At 40.9% G+C, this 17986-nt stretch overlaps 1 protein-coding gene across 1 annotated transcript in view; it reads right to left on the bottom strand.

Moving 5' to 3' along the window:
• DNAH8 (dynein axonemal heavy chain 8) overlaps positions 1-17986 on the bottom strand; it is a 273301-nt gene that overhangs the window by 12049 nt on the left and 243266 nt on the right. Inside the window, exons 85-87 of the mRNA XM_090280432.1 lie at positions 7905-8061; positions 4142-4294; positions 3880-4069 (exon numbers count right to left, since the gene is read on the bottom strand). Of these exons, the coding sequence (XP_090136558.1) occupies positions 3880-4069; positions 4142-4294; positions 7905-8061 (500 nt within the window). The remainder of the gene's footprint in view (positions 1-3879; positions 4070-4141; positions 4295-7904; positions 8062-17986) is intronic.

Here is a 17986-nt window from a genome sequence, read left to right as displayed (position 1 = left end):
GCCTCTGCCTCCACTTCCCTAAGAGCACTTGACGGTCACACTACCAGCAACCAACAAAGCGCAGCTATCAGGTAGGAGGTTCCCAAAGGCAGAGAGTCCCCTGGCTTGAAGTCAGACTCTTTACAACTCATAGTCTTTGGGTTTAAACACATCGCCACATACCAGACACTCACACATGCACGCACACACAAACCAGAGTCTAAACCATGTGTACATAAGGCTCTCTAGGTCCACACCTATGGGAAAAACAAACAAACGCATCCTCTGAAAACCCAGGAAGCACAGTGCTAAATGACAAGTGAGTGTGTGGATCAAAGACTGCTGGGAAACCCCGTGGAGCGCGGTGGTTCTCCTGGGCCTGAGATGTGTCTTAGGAGGTAAATCCACGCATTGCCGAAAACCGTGCCATTGAGCAAATACTATAGGGTCACGGGTACAAGAGCTTGACCATTTTAATAATCAAATCTAATTATCACACAGTTAAGCTCATCAATTGATTGTGATGGGGACTGAAAATACTAGATTAGCTCTCTGGTGGCTGACTTGGCCTCTTCGAATGTGACTGACAAAACATCAGGCCACCATAGTGCAACTGGGCAGCATGAGTTCAGACACGGAGCAGGGGACCAATGAGGCCTGATGCCTGACCTCGAAGCAGCATGGGCCCAAAAGGCACCTAGGTCTGAGGGGCAACCAGCTGAGGTATGGTGGGAGGCACACACAGGACTGTGTCAGATGCACACTACATTATGAGGACATACAATAAGCGGTCATATGAACGGAACATTTTCAAATGCCTTATAGTCTAAGTGATTTTGACCATACATACCTGTGAGGCAACGATGGCCTTTTTGCAGATTGCACTGTGTTTTATTTAAATGTGTACTTTTTTAATTAAAAAATTTACTTAAATGTTTTGAACTGAAGAAAGAAATTATGTCATCAAAGTGGACTGGGTTAGGGGATATAAATACAGGAGATACGTTCAAGTTGAGAAATCAATGATTGATGTCAAACAGTGGCAGAGAGGCTTCCAAATCGATAGGACTTTATCTGCTTGCACACTGCCTGTGAGCATGCATGGAGTGGCTGTGATCTTTATGTTTTCCAGATTTGGCCAGGCGATTGGGAACAGAAAATAATTTGTCTCTCAAGTCAAGAGAGGGAAAAGGAAGCAAAGAAGTGATTAGTACAGAGGGAAAGTTGACTCCACTCTTCTATGCTAAAAAGAAAGCAATCATCATCGATAAGGCCATGTGTCTGTGTACTTGTGTGTAAAGGGGGGGGAACTTGAATAAGTCCAGGGCTTTTCAACACATGGAACATCCTGAAAGGAGGAATCAAACTTTAGCTTGAAGCCAGAAATAAAGAAAAGAGAAAGGATTGGATAATTAACAAGACAGGTGAGAAAAAAAAAAAAAAAACCCTGAAGTGTACACCTGCATTTGTATTTAAATATTGTTCCAGCTGTAACACCTGACAGAGAGTAACAATTAAAGAAGACTAGTTCATATTAATACTTTGCCATGTTAAGTCACATTTTTAATGAAAAACTCACTGAAAGAGACTGTGTGCTGTGACCCAGAGCACAGTCGTCTGTGTCTGTGGGAACCAGGGAGTAACCAGCCCTGCTCCCTTTGTTTTCGTTTGTCACAAATGTACTTAAGAACTTCACAGCTTTTAAAATCGCTGGTCCTTGCCTTTCTCCCAAACTCCGACACTGCCAGCCCGCCTCCCACCCAATGTTCCACCATCACCGCCTGACACATGTGCTCTCACCTTTCCTCCCGACCTGTGCCTCTTGCGTGGTCCGTCTTGTGTCTGCCTTCAGCCCTCAGCCCTCAGCCCTCAGCCATTGCCACACCCTGCATTCTCAGGGATTCCCATGTCATCACTCTATCCAATCTGCCCCCTCCTCTGCACTTGGTTAAGGTCCCAGCCTCTCTCCCTTATCCTGGTAAGAGTCTCATTGCTTTGGGTCCATATTCCAGTCCATTCCCCACCCTACCCCCGTTTCCTCCTGGGATGATCTTCTGATAGTTGGTGACTTCCCACTGCCTTTAGGATGCAGCCCAAACTCTCCTGGGGGACTTCATGCTCCAGCCTCACTCCCCTCCACCTCTGCTCCTGCTTCTTGACCTCTGGCCACACTGTCTCCTTCCTTCCCTGGACATGCCTTGTCTTTCCTCAGACTGCTGCCTGGAATGGCCTTTTCTTGCATTCCTGCCTCTGCAAATCCTACTCACTGCTTCTCAAGCCCTGCCTTGGCACAATTCATCCCTCTGTCCTCCGTACCGGTGTGGCGCTCAGTTCTCACACGGGGCAGGAGCAGGGGCGACACTCAGCACCTTATATTAAAGTTGCGGTTGTGTCTGTCTCACCAACCATATTATGGGTTGCTTTAGGGCAGGAATCAGGTCTCAAATGTCTTTCTATTGAAAGCACGGAGCAGAGGGCTGGCAAACGGAAGGTGGTTAAACAATTCTAATTAAGTTAAATGCTATTCAGGCTCCAAAACCAGAAATTACATGGTGACTCTATACTGATATTGAAAGCTGGTAAGTAGACACACAAAATCTGAGAACCATAATAAAAACTTTCCTCCCCGAATTCAATGGAAATTTGGAAGAAAATAGAGAGCTGAAATCTGGGGACTGTCCTTTTCAAATCTAATATGTATAATTTGGTAGGCTCATAAGAAGTACCATGATTAGTGTTTTAAATTTAGAAAATGTTAAGGCCTTTGAAAATGCATGAAGTGAACGAACGTATGTACACCAAGGACAATTAAATGTATACTTTTAAGGCATACTGTTTATTTAAGGATTACTTACACAAAGAAAAGTGCACAAATCATGCGTAAAACTTGATGCATTTTCACCAAGAAAATACAACCATGTAACCAATATCCAGGTCAAGAAACAGATCATTCCCAGACCCCAGAGGCCCCCTTGTGCCCTTTTGCAATCACTGCCCTCCCTGACAAGGGTAACCCTCATCCTGCCTTTTGACACCATGGAACTCTTTTGCCTGTTGTGATCCTTTGTACAATGAAATCGTACAGTATACATGCATTATACACACATTACAATGTATACATTAAAATGTGTTCTTTGACGTTCTTCACTTAACATTATTTTATGAGATTCAACCGGATTGCTGTGAGTAGTAGTGATACATCCTAAATATGAAAGTGTGAATGCTTCTTAAATTGTATTACTAGGGGAGCTATAAGGTGCTGAGCTGTAAGGAATCTACCATCTCTTCATTTGGGCCAAGGATTACCCAAAGTAAAACAATCCATATTGTAGTAAGACTAAAAGTTGTATTGCTGAACTTTATGAATTCTATGTCAGTAATTTACTCAGTAGTAAATATTCCTAGAATGAAAGAATAAATGTAAAACACTTTTCAAGATAACAAACAAAAAACTAAGGGTGAGGGCAGACTTAAGAGTTCACTAAATAAAACTTTTGCCACATGATTATTTTTGAAGTCAGTCTAATTTTCTGTACTTTGGGAAAAATTTTTGCATATTTTGGTACTTCATTTTTGTCATTTTTATAGACATCTAAAAACCAAGGTTTGAGTGAAACATTTTTTACTATTTCATATGTCCATCAGGCCTGCTGAAGTGGGTGAGAAGAAAAACGAAGTGTGGCTACCATACTGTAGAAGAACCATGGCAAGAAGAATTTCAGATTGAACTTGTAAAACGAATACAGAACGATCATCTGTAGTCTCCAACCGTTGAGAGCCTACAATCAGCACTCAGCAGACTATCTCTATACTGTTTTATATAAGATAAATTTATCACATAGTGCTATTATACAAAGACCCACATCTCCCAAGTCTTCCCACTCTCCTATGAGCACATACCTTGGGGATTAAAGAAACCAGTCATCCAGAACACATTGGGCCGCCCTTCAAATACCCAAGTAGAAAATTGAGCATTCCTTTCTAAAAGCTCGGTGAACCAGAAGCCCAGTGTGGATGAGTCCCAGGACACTCTTTTCCAGATCTGAGGTATGCGAGCATCATACATGTTGTCCAGGGCATCTCTCAAGTTCTGAAAAAGATAAACTATGAGAAGAAGAAAAACCCATGAAAGAAGGAAAGGGTGATTGAGATAAGAGCTCACCTCACTCATAATGATTGTTCCTTCAATGGCCAATTTTAGATCACTCAGGCTACTGCGAAGTATTGCAATGACTTTTTGCATTCTGTCGATTTCTTGTCTAAGAAATATGTTCATTGAATTCAGATGTCCCATCTTTATCAAACGGGCTTTCACCTAAAACAAAGCATACAATACAATGAAGGAGATTTTTTCAAAATCATCTGTCACCTCTCTTCCAATGATCTCTCCTTTCTCTGTTCTTTTCCTTCCTATGGATGTGCCTCTCTACCAGCCCAAATGAACTCTAGAATATCTCTTGCAGAACCAGACCTGCCATTAAATTCCCCATTTTCAGGGCTTCAAAAATTACTTTCAACTAAAATGATTTTTATATCTTACGATTGTACTTAGTTGATAATTGGAAATGTACCTTAAAAAGATGAAATGAAATTGTACCTTTTTTCCCTTTCAAATGATTAAGGACTAAGTGTCAGTTAAATCCTAATTTAACCTTTATAAGAGTACAGTTTGGAATACTTTTTTTTATAATGCTTACAGGGTTGTTATTAAAAATGTTACAGAAAGTAAGTATAGCCAGAACCTTTCAGAACAGTTATTAATGAATATAATTGGCTGCAGTTTCCTAAGATCACTACTGCCTTTCCTAATTTAACCAATGAAAATATTTGACTTTGTGGGAGAGTCATTAAGCACCTGTCACTTGTTCCTTTTGGTATATCATTTATTGACCATTTTGAAGAAGTCAATATAAAAGCCCCTGGTTATGGGAACAATAAAGTACAACAATTATTGGAAAATAAACCAATACATATATACTTCAATTCAGTGACATTTGCCCAGGAAAAGATTGACTATAAATACTGTCAAGAACTCATAAAGGGATTTGAACGTTCTGCTGGCCACAATCGAAGAGCTGCTGGAGCAGGAAGGAGAGAACCTAGGGTGGTGTGCCTGCCCAAAGAATCAGCAGATGCCAGTGAACTGCAGGGCTCTCAGCTGGAGATGCCCACTGTGCCCTCTCGAGTCATGGGACGCTAGAGATGAACGACCAGCTTCAGGTCATTGGGGCGCCATCTTCATTTTACAGAATGGCTCTCTGGCAGGGCACAGAGTTCCCTGCTCAGCAGCTGTGAAGTTCTTCTAGTAAGTGAGGGGCGAAGAGGGGAGCTCAAACTCAGAGGGAAGCAGTGATGTAAAACTGAACAGCCTGGATGGGACGAACTGGGCTAGGGCAAGTAGTCTGAGATCCCAGTCTGAAGTGCCAGTGGAGGTCCCTAACCAGCCCGCCATACCAGCCTTCTAGTATCCTCCTAAATTCCTGGTTCTAGAACTTATACCTCATTCTCATCTTGAGCCTTTCAGCCTGCAGTGGCTGAATAGCATATATAACATCCCCTTTAAACAGTGACTACTCTGTTGACATTCACACTTAAGGAAATGGGAAATTATGTAAATATTTTTGCAACCCACATAAGTGGGAAATTAAGCTCAGGTATTGGCTAAAATGTCAAATCAATAGCTCAGGTGACTTTTACAGTGCTAATAGCCCCAAACGCATGGCCTTGCCCTACATAAGGTATTAAAAGAGAAACTTCCCTTGCAATGGAGACATGCTTAGGAAAACTTAAGACTCTAGAAAATCTGATTTTAGCACTGATTTTATTTTGAGTATCATTACTGTCCCAGCCTAAAACTGTCCTTTCACTAATAAAATGGAAGATTTGCTGTAGTCTCATATATGATTTTCATTGCTTCTGGGACCAGGTAAAAATACGGCTTCTACAGTAATGTGGCTCTGTTTTTACTAGGGAAGTCAAAAGTATAATTATATTTCCATTTACAAAACTCACATTGACACTGCATTTTAAAAAACACATTTCTCCCATAAGATAAAGAACACTAAAAACTAAATGATCTTGAAGAAGGAAGCAATTTTAGAAGTCTCTTAGTACAAACTGCCTCCTATATAGCAACCCGCTTAGTGACATCCCTCATGCTCAGTTCCTGCAGGATATTGCCAAAGCAGAGATCCTGATGAAGTGACCCCCAACTAAGCTCAAACAGCTCAAATTATCCCAAGGTCTTGAAACTCTTCTCTGATTACATACAGAATAAGTTTTCTCTCTCATTCACATGTCAATTTTTAAAATCTTTGAAGGCAGGTATTATGCCTTATCTGTCTTCTGAAGATCACTTACAATGAACCATTCAAAGTATGTACTTAAAATACTTGTTCATTTAAAAAATATTTTCTTGCCTTTCTATAAGTATCTCTATGTGAAGTCATTGATTTTAGAATCATGGCCAAATGTCTCAGTACTCATCTACACAATGGAAACAAAAATTGTTTTAAGAGGCAAGAAAATGCTTTTTATTGTTGGGGGCGCTCACTCCAGGGTGGAGGGTGATGGGCTGCCCGCTGATAAGTGCATTTTTCTCAGACTTGGAGGTGCAGGGCAGGGTAGACACAGGACCACAGTGAAACGTGCACTAGGGCATCGGCCTCTCACTTTTTGGTTGAAAAGCTAACCTTGACTCGGCCTAGTCTAGGACAGGTGAGGCTCTGACCATCAGCACAGAGGAATGGAGGCAAAGAACAGGAGAGAGGAGGCCCTGAACACAACCTGCCCTCTCGCATGAAGAAGGAGGCAAAGTTGGAGGATCTCTTACAGAACTTTCAGAACATCCAGACATTTTACAATAATATTTATGTAGATCAGCAGTTCTCAAAGTGTGGTCTGGGGTCCCATGAATTCTCCTGAGATCCTTCCAGAGGATCAACAAGTTTAATTTTTTTTTTTATAGTAATACTAAGACATTATTTGATTTTTTGACTCTCTTCCTCTCAGGAGTGTACAGAGCAGTTTTCCAGAGGCCATGTGACCTGCTCTCACACAGATTGAATGCAGAAGCAGCTATGAGACCCCAAGTGTCTTCTATTAGACCAGATACTAAAGTGATTTGCAAAACTAAAACAATCCCACTCATCACAATGAACTTTTTCATTTAAAAAATGTATTTATTTCAAAAATAAGAATGTCATTTATGTCAGCATGTAATGGGTTTATTACTGTTATTTTACAATAAATTAATATTTTTGAAATTTCTCAGTTTAAAATTCAAATATATTAAACATCAGTAATTTACCCACATTAAAAAAACGCTATTTGAGGTCCCCAATCATTTTGTAAAGGGGTCTTGAGACAAAAACAATTTGAGGAACACTGATTTAGATTAACAAGCAATCCCTGGGAGGTTCAAAAAGTAGAATATGATTGCCATCCAAAGTAGGGAGTGAACTCATTAAATGGCTAGCTTTCCTATTACTTGGCTGAGAGGACTGGAAAAGGAAAAGTATGGAGCACAGGGGACAAAAACAGAGGCCAATTTAAAGCGTGGACAGAGCAGGCTTGGGTAAGAGAGGGAAGGAGAGGTTTCCAGCCTAGAGGATTAAGATACCTGGGAATCCAAAGACAGAGGAACCCAAAGATGGGAAAAGGGTACAGAAAAGGTGATTGAAAGAGAAGTGGAGTAGAAGTGAAATAGAGTAAGGTGTCAGAAAAACAGCAGATCATAATTTTCAAGATGCTTGAGAAAGGTAAGGAAGAGAAGACCAAAGGGTAAAAAGAGAGAGCTGAAAATGGAGAGGGAATGAGGAGAGGGGAAGGGAGGGAAAAATACCATCCCAGGGTTGAGTTCAGCTTTGTGGAACCCAAAGACAGCCCTGTACACTGGAGGGGAGGTGGGGGAGGCTGTAGCTTACCTCATGAGGAATGTAATCAGGAGGTAGTTTGCTTAGCATATCTTCAGATAATCTATAAACAATGGCTTCCCGGGTCTCTCCCACTCCACCTCCACTCTCTTTGGGTTGAATGTTGGTAATGGTTTCAAGAACAGCAGAAGCAGTGTTACTCTGGTACCTGATAAAAAGTGGGAGCTGTTCAGAAGGTAGTAGGGAAATATACCTTCAAAGATAATGATCAAAGCTAAAATGAAATGATGAGTCACTTAAACCCAGCCCTGCCCCCATTCCCCCAAGGGAATGAGGACTTTATTCTTAATCTATAGGAATTTTTTAAAGTAGAGATCCATTTTACTGTCTCCTAATGGGATATCAAGGACATAACAGAATTGAAAACCTCTTCCTCTTCAGGGAAACAGAGTCCACAGATGTTTCGGACAGTTTAAAGCCGTGCACCATCTCGTTTGCAGCTAACGTAAACACCTCAGGCAGGGCAACAAACCCAGCTTCCATCCTCTCTGGCTTATGGACTGGTGCTAAGAAGCTGCCATTATATGACAATTTGTTAGATCAAAGAGCACCACTCATATTTCCTCAATGAATTATAAATTATTAAAAATTTCTTCGGTCTTTGTTTTGTTTTCTCACTTTCGCACTTGTGTTATGATTTCCAAGGTGATCTATTGGCATCCACCTGTTCCACCTGCCTCACTGCAGCCACCCATCTCTAAAATCCATCTATTCAATAAAGATTTACTATATACCAGGCACTGAGCTAGGCGCCAGGTTATGCGTTGGTCCCTTTCTCTAGTGGAGAAGGGGACGTTAGTCAATATCATTGTGAGAAATTCTGTGGAGAAAAAGAACAGGTGCTTTAAGAGCATAGTCTGTCTCTCTCACTCTTGCTCTCTGGCTCTCATTGTGTTGACCAGATGCTCTGAGGTGCAGGAACTTAGGTTTTGCCCCCAAGTTGCTGGGTCAACCAAGTCTTAATATACAGGTGGCATGTGTGAATGTGAGTGGATGTGAGTGTGTGTTGGAGCTGATTTATACTAGAAGATCAAGGTTTAATTTAAAACAAATGTTAAAAAGCCTAGGGTAACCAGAATAGCAACAAAGCACATAACTTACAAATTAGCAGAGAAATATAAGAAAAACTCATATTCAGCAAAAAGTCAAAATAGAGACCGAAGAAAAGAAACAAAACATAGAAACAGTAATGCAAAGAAGCAACATTTTATATTTATTCTTTATATTTTATACAAACACTATAAATGCTCTTGTACTTATTCAATACGTTTTAAAAAGAAACAATCAGAGCAGTGTACAAAGATGTATGTACAAGACTGTTTATAACACTATTTGTAATAACTCCTGGTAAAACTATATACAGCCAGTAAAACTGGTGATATGACTCTATATTTATTGATAAAGTAAGGTTGTTGAATTGAGCTTACTAACTAAAATAGGGTGGTACAAAAAAGAGTTACAATATGATCAATTTTTGTTGATAATGCTGTGTGTATAGGCATGGAGAAAACCTAGGATATTTTGATAGTAAGACTTTTTTAAAATGAACTTTTGCTTCAATGATTATTTTCTATTTTCTGTATTGGTTCTTTTTCCAATGAGGAAGTATGATTTTTTAATAAAGAGAATTAAAACCATTTATGTTTTGAAAAATATGAGAAAAAAACCCCCACAAGGGTCAAGAACTCAAAAGAGGTGAATTAGTGACAAATGTTTTAGTTTCTGTGAAACACATCTTACAAATCCCTACTAATTTTTATGCGCTGCCAGAATGGCCCTCTTGTGCCTTTTCCCACAGAATGTGGGATAAGAGAATTGCACCCCTCTCTTTTGTCATCCCTAGATGTGAATTAAACAACCGTTTGTGGAAATGGCCCCACTCACTGGCAGAATCCTAAGGAGCTCTTGCTAAAGTTATCCAGGCTTCTTTGCTTATGAAAAAGCTGCATTTTGTTCAAACCAGGGAATACTAAATTATTTTGCTCACCTTTAATTTATTTAGGAATCCAGCTTAAGAATGGAGGGGATGCTTCTGTCCTCAGTATTTTTATTTGACTATTAGGTAGAATACTCATGTGTACCCAAACGAGAGTATCCTAACAACTGCACACTTTCTAAAGTCCTGGCTCAGGTGAATGCACCTGCCACCATGCTTTACAAGCTGGGCTTTCAGTCAGATGAGGTAGTGATTACGAGGGTCCTGAGACAGACCTAGTAAATGTTTGCAACCCAACCAGAGTTCGGGAATTAACTCCACATTGCCTTTAAACATAAGAATTTCACAAAAGGACCAATAAGGTAAAAGCTTATTTTTAATAAGTTAAAACTGACTTTGTATAATTTTATATATAATTTTAATTTTATTACTTTGTTACTTTTTGGCAAGCAACCTTGATTCTGAAGCTGGGATTTTAAAATATTCCAAAAGACATTTATTTAAAAAGTTGAAAGATAAGGCTAATATAAACACATGTAAATAGAGAACAAAACATTCTAGTAAAATGGCCTAAAGGGCACTTGTAAACCATTACTGAATGTTTTTATCATTACTGATTTTCAAAGTACAGTGCTATCTCAGTTTTTAAAAGTCATATAAGTAAAAGAAAAATACAAGTAACAATGTCCTGTGCAGACCCACATTCTCCCCCTTTGATAGTAATATAGGGTGGGGCAAAAGTAGATTTACAGTTGTGAGTACACGAAATACAGAGTTTGTTCTTGTGTAATTATTGACCAGTTATCATACTGTCTTCCATACGAACAACTGTAAACTTACTTTTGCTCAACCCTGTATGTAATAACTGATGTCTTATGAAAACAGCTGAATAACAACAAAATGAAGTTATCGACAGTCAAGGATCCACATGTTATAACAGAAATTTATTCAGAAATTTACATGTGAATGCGATTCATATTACTCCATGATTTCCTTCTAGCATTACATTCTAGCATATAGTGAAGACAGAATACGTGGGTGAAATACTATGGCAGAGAAGACATCACCATCGTGACGTCTCATGGAGGGCCATGAAATACTACGCAAGTCTGGGTAACGTCAAATCTCTGACTTTATCGTGAATTCTCTGTACCCAAATTTCCATTGACTGGCAGAGCTCCAAGAGCTTTAAGAGCTTTCTTAAATCAAACCACTCACAAACCTAATTTGTCTTAATTCTCCCTTTTCCCTCACCTGAACTGTTCCTTTTCCCATGTCCTTTAACAACATCAATGTCTTCACTCAGCTGCTCAACCTACGAACTTCAGAGACAGCCTCCTCTTTGGTGTCACTAGCCAGCTCTTGCTGGTTTCCAAGCCCTATTTCCAAATCATGTCTATCATCCTTCTAGAAATTTCCAGCATTCTCATCCTTACTGCCTTTAGAACTGTCCCAAATGCTTTCTTTCGCATGATACCCTGAATCTTCAAAAGCCAGTCTCTGCACTGGTATCAGCATCACAGTCGAGTTACTTTTTTCTTCAAGCCCCTTCCTCACCAGGTTCTAGGCATATTGGACTTGGTTCCCCAAATGTACCACAATTTTACATTTTTGTGCCCCTCCTTGGAGAGTTCCTTCCCCTATGTGCCCTCATCTATGTTTCTGCACTGTGCTAAAGTATCTTATTTTAAGTTGTATATATTTAAGGTGTACAACTTAATGATCCAATGTGTGTACACATCCTCACTGCTCATCATCTCCCTCTTGCCTTGCATTCTGTCCTCGTCCAGTGCTGCAGTCACTTCCTCCCCACCCCTCTCCAACCTGGGAACTCCTGCACTTCCATTAAGGCACAGCCTCTCTCACTTGCTAAGTTACTTTGATCCCTAAGTTGAAATTTCTTGCTCCTTTGCCTTTGTTCTGGTAGCAATGTATGTATGTCTCCTGATTTTAGAGTCTACCATATTGTATTACATCCTGTTTGCCATTCACTTATTTTTCCCTAATAATTGATAAGCTCCAAGGGCAAGAATTGTATCTTACTAATACCCAAGTTGGCTAGAGTGAGTTTTCAATAAACATTTGTTTATTGAATTGAGGTCAATTGGCTTGAATTTTATTAAATCTCAAATATAAAGAACAATTTTCTGATATTTAAAGGGTATGGAAATTTAATTATTTGTTTCTTCTTATGGTAACAGTACATTATCATTACCATTTACCTATTTTCTAGCACCTTTCCATATATATGACCTTTCAAGGTCAAAGAGAAGAAAACCACAGTAAATTTCCATTCATACTAGGAAAATCATAGTTTATTCTTCCTTCCTGTTCTAACTCCATATAAAAAAGGGAAATTACCCTATATCTAGGATTCTCAGGCACTCTCTCATTCACCTCCATCTTGAATCCTCTTTGCAAAGGTTCTGCACCACTGGCTGGGAGCCAGCAGCACACACCACTGCGGACACAGCCACCCTGCTCTGGGCCGGCTGGCCACATCCACCAGCACTCCAGGGAGGGGCCAGTGGAGATGCTGCTGCTGCTGCTAGATATCACTTAAGAAATCACTTTCATGGTGGGTCATTTAATTTTAAAAATTTAGGTGATTTAAAAATAGTCCTTAAGACACAGACACAGCTATGGGGAAGAATCCCTGAAAAGCTGACCCATTTTGCATAAGAGCTGGACAAGCCCTCCAGGTCATCTCCCAGCACACATGAGGCACCTAATGCTAGGGGTGTGCAACTTCCATTCCATTTCTTTTTCCACAGTGTGATTTTAAGTTTGCAAAGATAGAAAAGGCAGAAGCCTACTTAACTAGCTATAATAGAGAACTGCAGATATCTCTGTATGCCACAAAAACCCAAGGGCTTTCAGATGAAGGAAGAGAATGATAAAACTCCATTTGCTTTGGTGCTGAGTTACTTCTAGAAGAAATTTCTCCTTGAAGAAAATGTGGAAAAAGCTCATATTGATCTTGGAGCTTGGTGGTTTTGGGGAGTCATTCAGGTCATCTCTGTTGGGTAGTTATGGGTAATATAAATGCAAAACAACTGAAAACACAACTATCTCTAAAATAATTAACTATCTAATGAGATATTAATGCACTATCATATCCAAATCAGCCTAGATTTATATAAATCTTTGCTTATGAAACACCATGAACAATGAGCATTTTTTAAAATCTGAAACTTAGCAGTGCTAACATGAAAAGAAAGACAATTAAATTCAGACTGCATAGAAATGAATATAAAAGTTGTAATAAGACATTTGATAAATTCCAGAAGGTAGAAAGTATGTATAACTGTTAATGAGAAAACAAGTGAAAATAAATAACTATTTTTGACATTGAGAAGTTGAATTTGCAATGTCCTTGGTACCTTATAAATCTAGATAATAAAACTATTTAAACTATGCATAGTGATTAAACTACGCATTTTTATGGTGTCTGTCACCAAGATTCTAAGCTCTTGGGAGAGATTGAACTTATTTTAAAGCATTTATTCAGCTTGATTTTCCTCCTCTACTTCAGGGAGTCTGCATTCTTAAGCAAGGACCGAGGGAAGAGGCCTGTGGTCCCCTTTCTCAAGTCTCCCCCTCTTCTCTCATTTGTGGATGCTAATGTCAGAGTGCAGATTCTGATAACCAGGGACACTGATTCTCCACCATGTCCCAGTTACAGCCCCGGAGCCTATCTGGAAGCAAGAGTGCTTTTGAATGACACAGACATTCACATAAATTAAGATCCCTGTAGCTGAGATAGTCACACAGATTTAGCCAGTGTATCTCAGAGAGTCCACCCCTTCAACTGTCATCTCTGCACAAATGCACTCAAACCTCTCACCTGGACGCCAGTCCCCAATTCTTACCCCACTCAGATGCATCCCACTGTCTTTTTTCCTAACTCAACACGTCCCAAGCAGGACTCTAAGTGCTCCTTAAACACACTCCTGTTCCCAACTCCTCCATCATTCCAGCTATCAGACCAGAAAATGACAGGAGAACCTTTGATTACTTTTTTTAGTTCACACAGAATGTAGAGCATTACATCTTGCTGGAGTGAGAAGGGTGTATGTACTTGGGAGGAGACTAAGCATAGATTTTAGCTAGGACGCTGCACCCGCTATTGCTTACCGCCTTCTGGTGGCTGGTGAGGGAACAGCGAGGGGTTGGAGCACAGCCCTCCGAGAAGGCACAATTGCCAGGCAGAGTGAGGCCCCGATTCTAGTAACCAGGTATTTCAGAGCCCAAAGGACAGAAGGATCAAACCTGGGACAAAGCTCACCCAGAGACTGAGAACAGAGCCTACTGCCTGAGCAGGAACCAGAAAGGGGCCCAGGTCTCTGGGAAGAAGAAAGCAGGGGTGGGTAGGGAAAACCCTATAACAGACCAAGTAGGAAGTTCAGAATGAAGAGAAGTCAGAAGAGAGGGCCACAGGTCTTCTGGGCCAGCTAGCTGTCTCTTGCAGAAATAGTCCTCCATTTGAGGCAGAGGTCCAACGCTTTTCACTTGACCTCACTCAGTGTGGTGGGGCTTGCCAGATCCTGATCGTCTCATTTGGGAAAGATAGCCATGCCATACACAGCATGCCTGCAGGCGATGGCATATAAGCCTGTGGACAGTTATGAAGAGAAACTTGCCAGAAGACAAAGAAGGTTTGCCATGCCCTCTCCACCTGGCAGGTAGTAGCAGCGAATGGATGAAGACTGGAAGGTTCCCAGCCATGGTCCTGCAGCTTCACTCTGCCCTCTGCATCTCATTACCATCCCTAATCACAGCCTGCAGCAGCACCGACGGGGCCTCCAGGATGGTCGATTAGTCCAAATAGCCCTCAAATGTATGGAAGTGTGCTCAATTTCACTCAAAATAAGAGAAAATAAATTTAAACTATGCTGAGGTAACATTTCTCACTTGTTATATTGGTGGAAATCCAAAACTTCACCAATACTCTGTTGAGAAGACTGTGAAGAAACAGGCACTATCACATTGTTGGTGAGAGAAACAGCACAGGCCAGTGTAAGGGAATTCAGCAATGTTCACTAACTCTTGACCTAGCAATCTCACCCATAGCAATGTACCCTGAAAACATATCTCCAGCAATAAGAGAAACCATAAGCATGAGATTATAAAGGAGAATTATTTGGAATAGCAAAGTATTGGAAACAATTCTAAATGCCCATCCACAGGAGCATGGATGAATGAACCATGGTACATATGAACAAGACAGGAGCATGCAGCTGTAAAATAATGAGGAAGGTATTTATGAACTGATATGGAGTGGTTATAACATACACTGTTAAGTGGAAATGTCAAGACACAAAATAAGACAGATAGATAGATAGATTGATAAAACGGCAACTTTGTTTAAGAAAGAAAGGGTCATGAGGATATATGTGTACATGTGTGTATCTATATGTTTTAGCAAAAAGAAACAAGGAAGATAGACCAGAAACTAATGTATCTAGTTGCCCAAAAAGAAAGGGGAAATCAGGTTGGAAGGGGGACTTCTCTAAGAACACCTTAGTATCTAGTTGTGACTTTCAGCCACGTGCATGTTTCACATAATCAAAATAATCAACAAAGATAGAAAAAAACTAAAATGTAATACAAGTACAAACAAATGAGCCCTGGCCAGGTGGTTCAATTGGTTGGAATGCCATCTCGTACACCAAAAGATTGCGGGTTCAATCCCTGGTCAGGGCACATACAGGAGGCAACCAGTTGATGTTTCTCATATCGATGTCGCTCTGTTTCTCTCTCTTCCCTCCTTCCTCCTCTCTCTCTAAAAGCTATAAAAACATATCTTTCGGTGAGGATTTTTAAAAATAAATTGATGTATATGTACCTATATATCAATTGATAGCATGACCACACAGAAAAAAAACCTGAGTGACGTTTGAACATAATACTCTGTGCACCCTCGGTGGGATTAATTCCAAGGACAAAAAGAGGGGCAAAGAAAGTGTGACCTGCAATTAGCACATTTATTGTTGCTGGTGGTGTTGGTGGGGTTATTCAGAGCAAGTGAGTAAATATATTGAAGTTGCTGGGAACCAGAGTTCTCAACATAGGAGAAAGGAGATAATAATATGGAGTGAGGGGATACAAGGAACAGCCCTGAGGTATACAATTGGAATTGGTTTTATTAATATTAGCTTATGACATTTTAAAAAATACATACTTCCTAGCTCTGTCCACTGAGAGGGGTTACAAGCACACACATACATGCACACACATAGAAATAAATACGGTTATATATGGACATAGCTGTAGATATTTAAACAGAGCTTTAAATATGGAAAAAGAAAAGGCAAATGGAACAAAATGTTAATAATCAGTGGATCTTGGTAAAGGGTATATGAGTGTTTACTGTGCACTTGCAACTTTCCTGAGGATTTGTAATAGCTCAAAATAAAAGTCAAGGGAAGAAAACTTTGTCTCTCTACCGCTTCACATTTGAATTACATTTTAGTTGCCCTGCCTTGGACTCTTTCGAGCTCTGGTTTATCTTTAATGAGAGCTGGTGACAAGAACTGCCTATGACAATCCAGGCATAGGCATGCAGTCCCCACAAGTCAGGGTGAGATGGTGTCAACTTGCTTTCTGTGCTCCTTGGCAGGATCCCACAGCACGCGATGGGGTCAGATTTCTAGGAACCAGCTCTCCTGACCCCTCGGGCTCTTGCCAAGGATGGACTCAAAGTTCAGAGCCTTCTATGAGAAACACCTCAATTGCTAATTTATAAGTGCATTAAAACTTACTGACCATTTGCCTGCCCACTCATATGAACTCATGAGATCTTTCTATAGATTACTCCCATTCATTAGATTCCCCACAACCTGAAAGAATTTAGTATTGCTGTAGCATTCAACAAATATCCCCTCGGCATCAGGCACAGGTTAGCACTGGAGGAACAGTAGTGAAAATAGACAAAAGTTTCAACATAATGGAGCTTATGTTAGATAATGGTAGCCAGAAAATAGTCAACAAATAAGTAAATATAGTTGATGATAAAATCTGTGGAAAAAAGCAGACAAGGAGGATGGAGTCTCAGGTAGGGGTTGTGAAGTGGTTTGCTGCCAGGAAAGTCTTCTTTGACATTTAAGCAAAGACCTGAAGAGGGAAAAGGTGAGCCACAGTGTTGTCTGTGGGGAAGGCCTTGTCAGGAAGCCAAGTGTCCTGTGGGGAGAGCCTCTGGCGGGCCTGAGCGACAGGAAGACAGCAGGAGCTGGAGCAGGGTGGCCACCAGCGAGGGAGGGGGCAGGAAGAGACCAGGCTGAGGGGTGGGGGCAGATGGAATTACTGGGCTGTATAGGTCATTTACAGGTCACTGTTGGCCTTTGACCTTGCCTTGGAGTAAGACAGGAGCCTTTGGAGAGTTATGGGCAGAGTGATGTGTTCTGACTCACATTTTTAAAGTCTCAGCTAAAGCAAAACTATTTCTCTGTTTCTCTTTCAGATAATGTTTAAATTGATTCGCAAATGGGTCCCTGAGGAATTCTTTTTATTTCTCCACTTTTTTTCCCCCATCGTCAGCTAACTTTATGACAGCTTTTATTCTTCAAATAACAGCTAGAATCACTACTGAAGAGCCATCAAGTTCTCTCATGGGGTCTGAAGGGAGCGTTAGCTGCGTGGGTCTTCAGAGTCACTCCCACATCTTTGAAGATGAAAATAACATGAGAGAGATTAGAGGAAATGGGGAAGTTAGAACCAACATGGGTGACAAAGCAGCCAGGAGGCTAAGCCTGGCGGTGGGTGAGGTGTGTTTCTGGGGTAGGGGCACCCAGGGATTCCGGGGCTGTCTGGTGAGGGCAGAGAACCAGGGGAGGACGTCCCCTGCGGCTGCAGGGGGGTGACTGGGAGAGAGGCACGCCGCAATCCGTCTCAGCCAGGGCAGCTTGGAATCTACCAGAGGAATCTTGGCTTCTTTCTATTTCCTAAAACCACTTTCCTAGACATAAACTTATGCCCATCTGGAGGAGAATCTGAGCTGGGGTTTCTTGGAGTCCTCTCTCTGGAGCCGGGTGGTCATGGTTCCAGGTGGGGACTTCCAGTGAGAAGAGGGATGACACCCCATCCAAAGGAAGGGTCCTAGAAGGGGCTTGGGACCTGGATGCATTTCCTCTCTTCA

The sequence above is a fragment of the Furipterus horrens genome, unplaced genomic scaffold (assembly GCF_987537825.1).
Source record: "Furipterus horrens unplaced genomic scaffold, mFurHor1.1.pri manual_scaffold_6, whole genome shotgun sequence".
Classification (NCBI taxonomy): domain Eukaryota; kingdom Metazoa; phylum Chordata; class Mammalia; order Chiroptera; family Furipteridae; genus Furipterus; species Furipterus horrens.
Note: the sequence above shows the minus strand (reverse complement) of the source record. Positions and strands in the feature narration are given on the sequence as shown.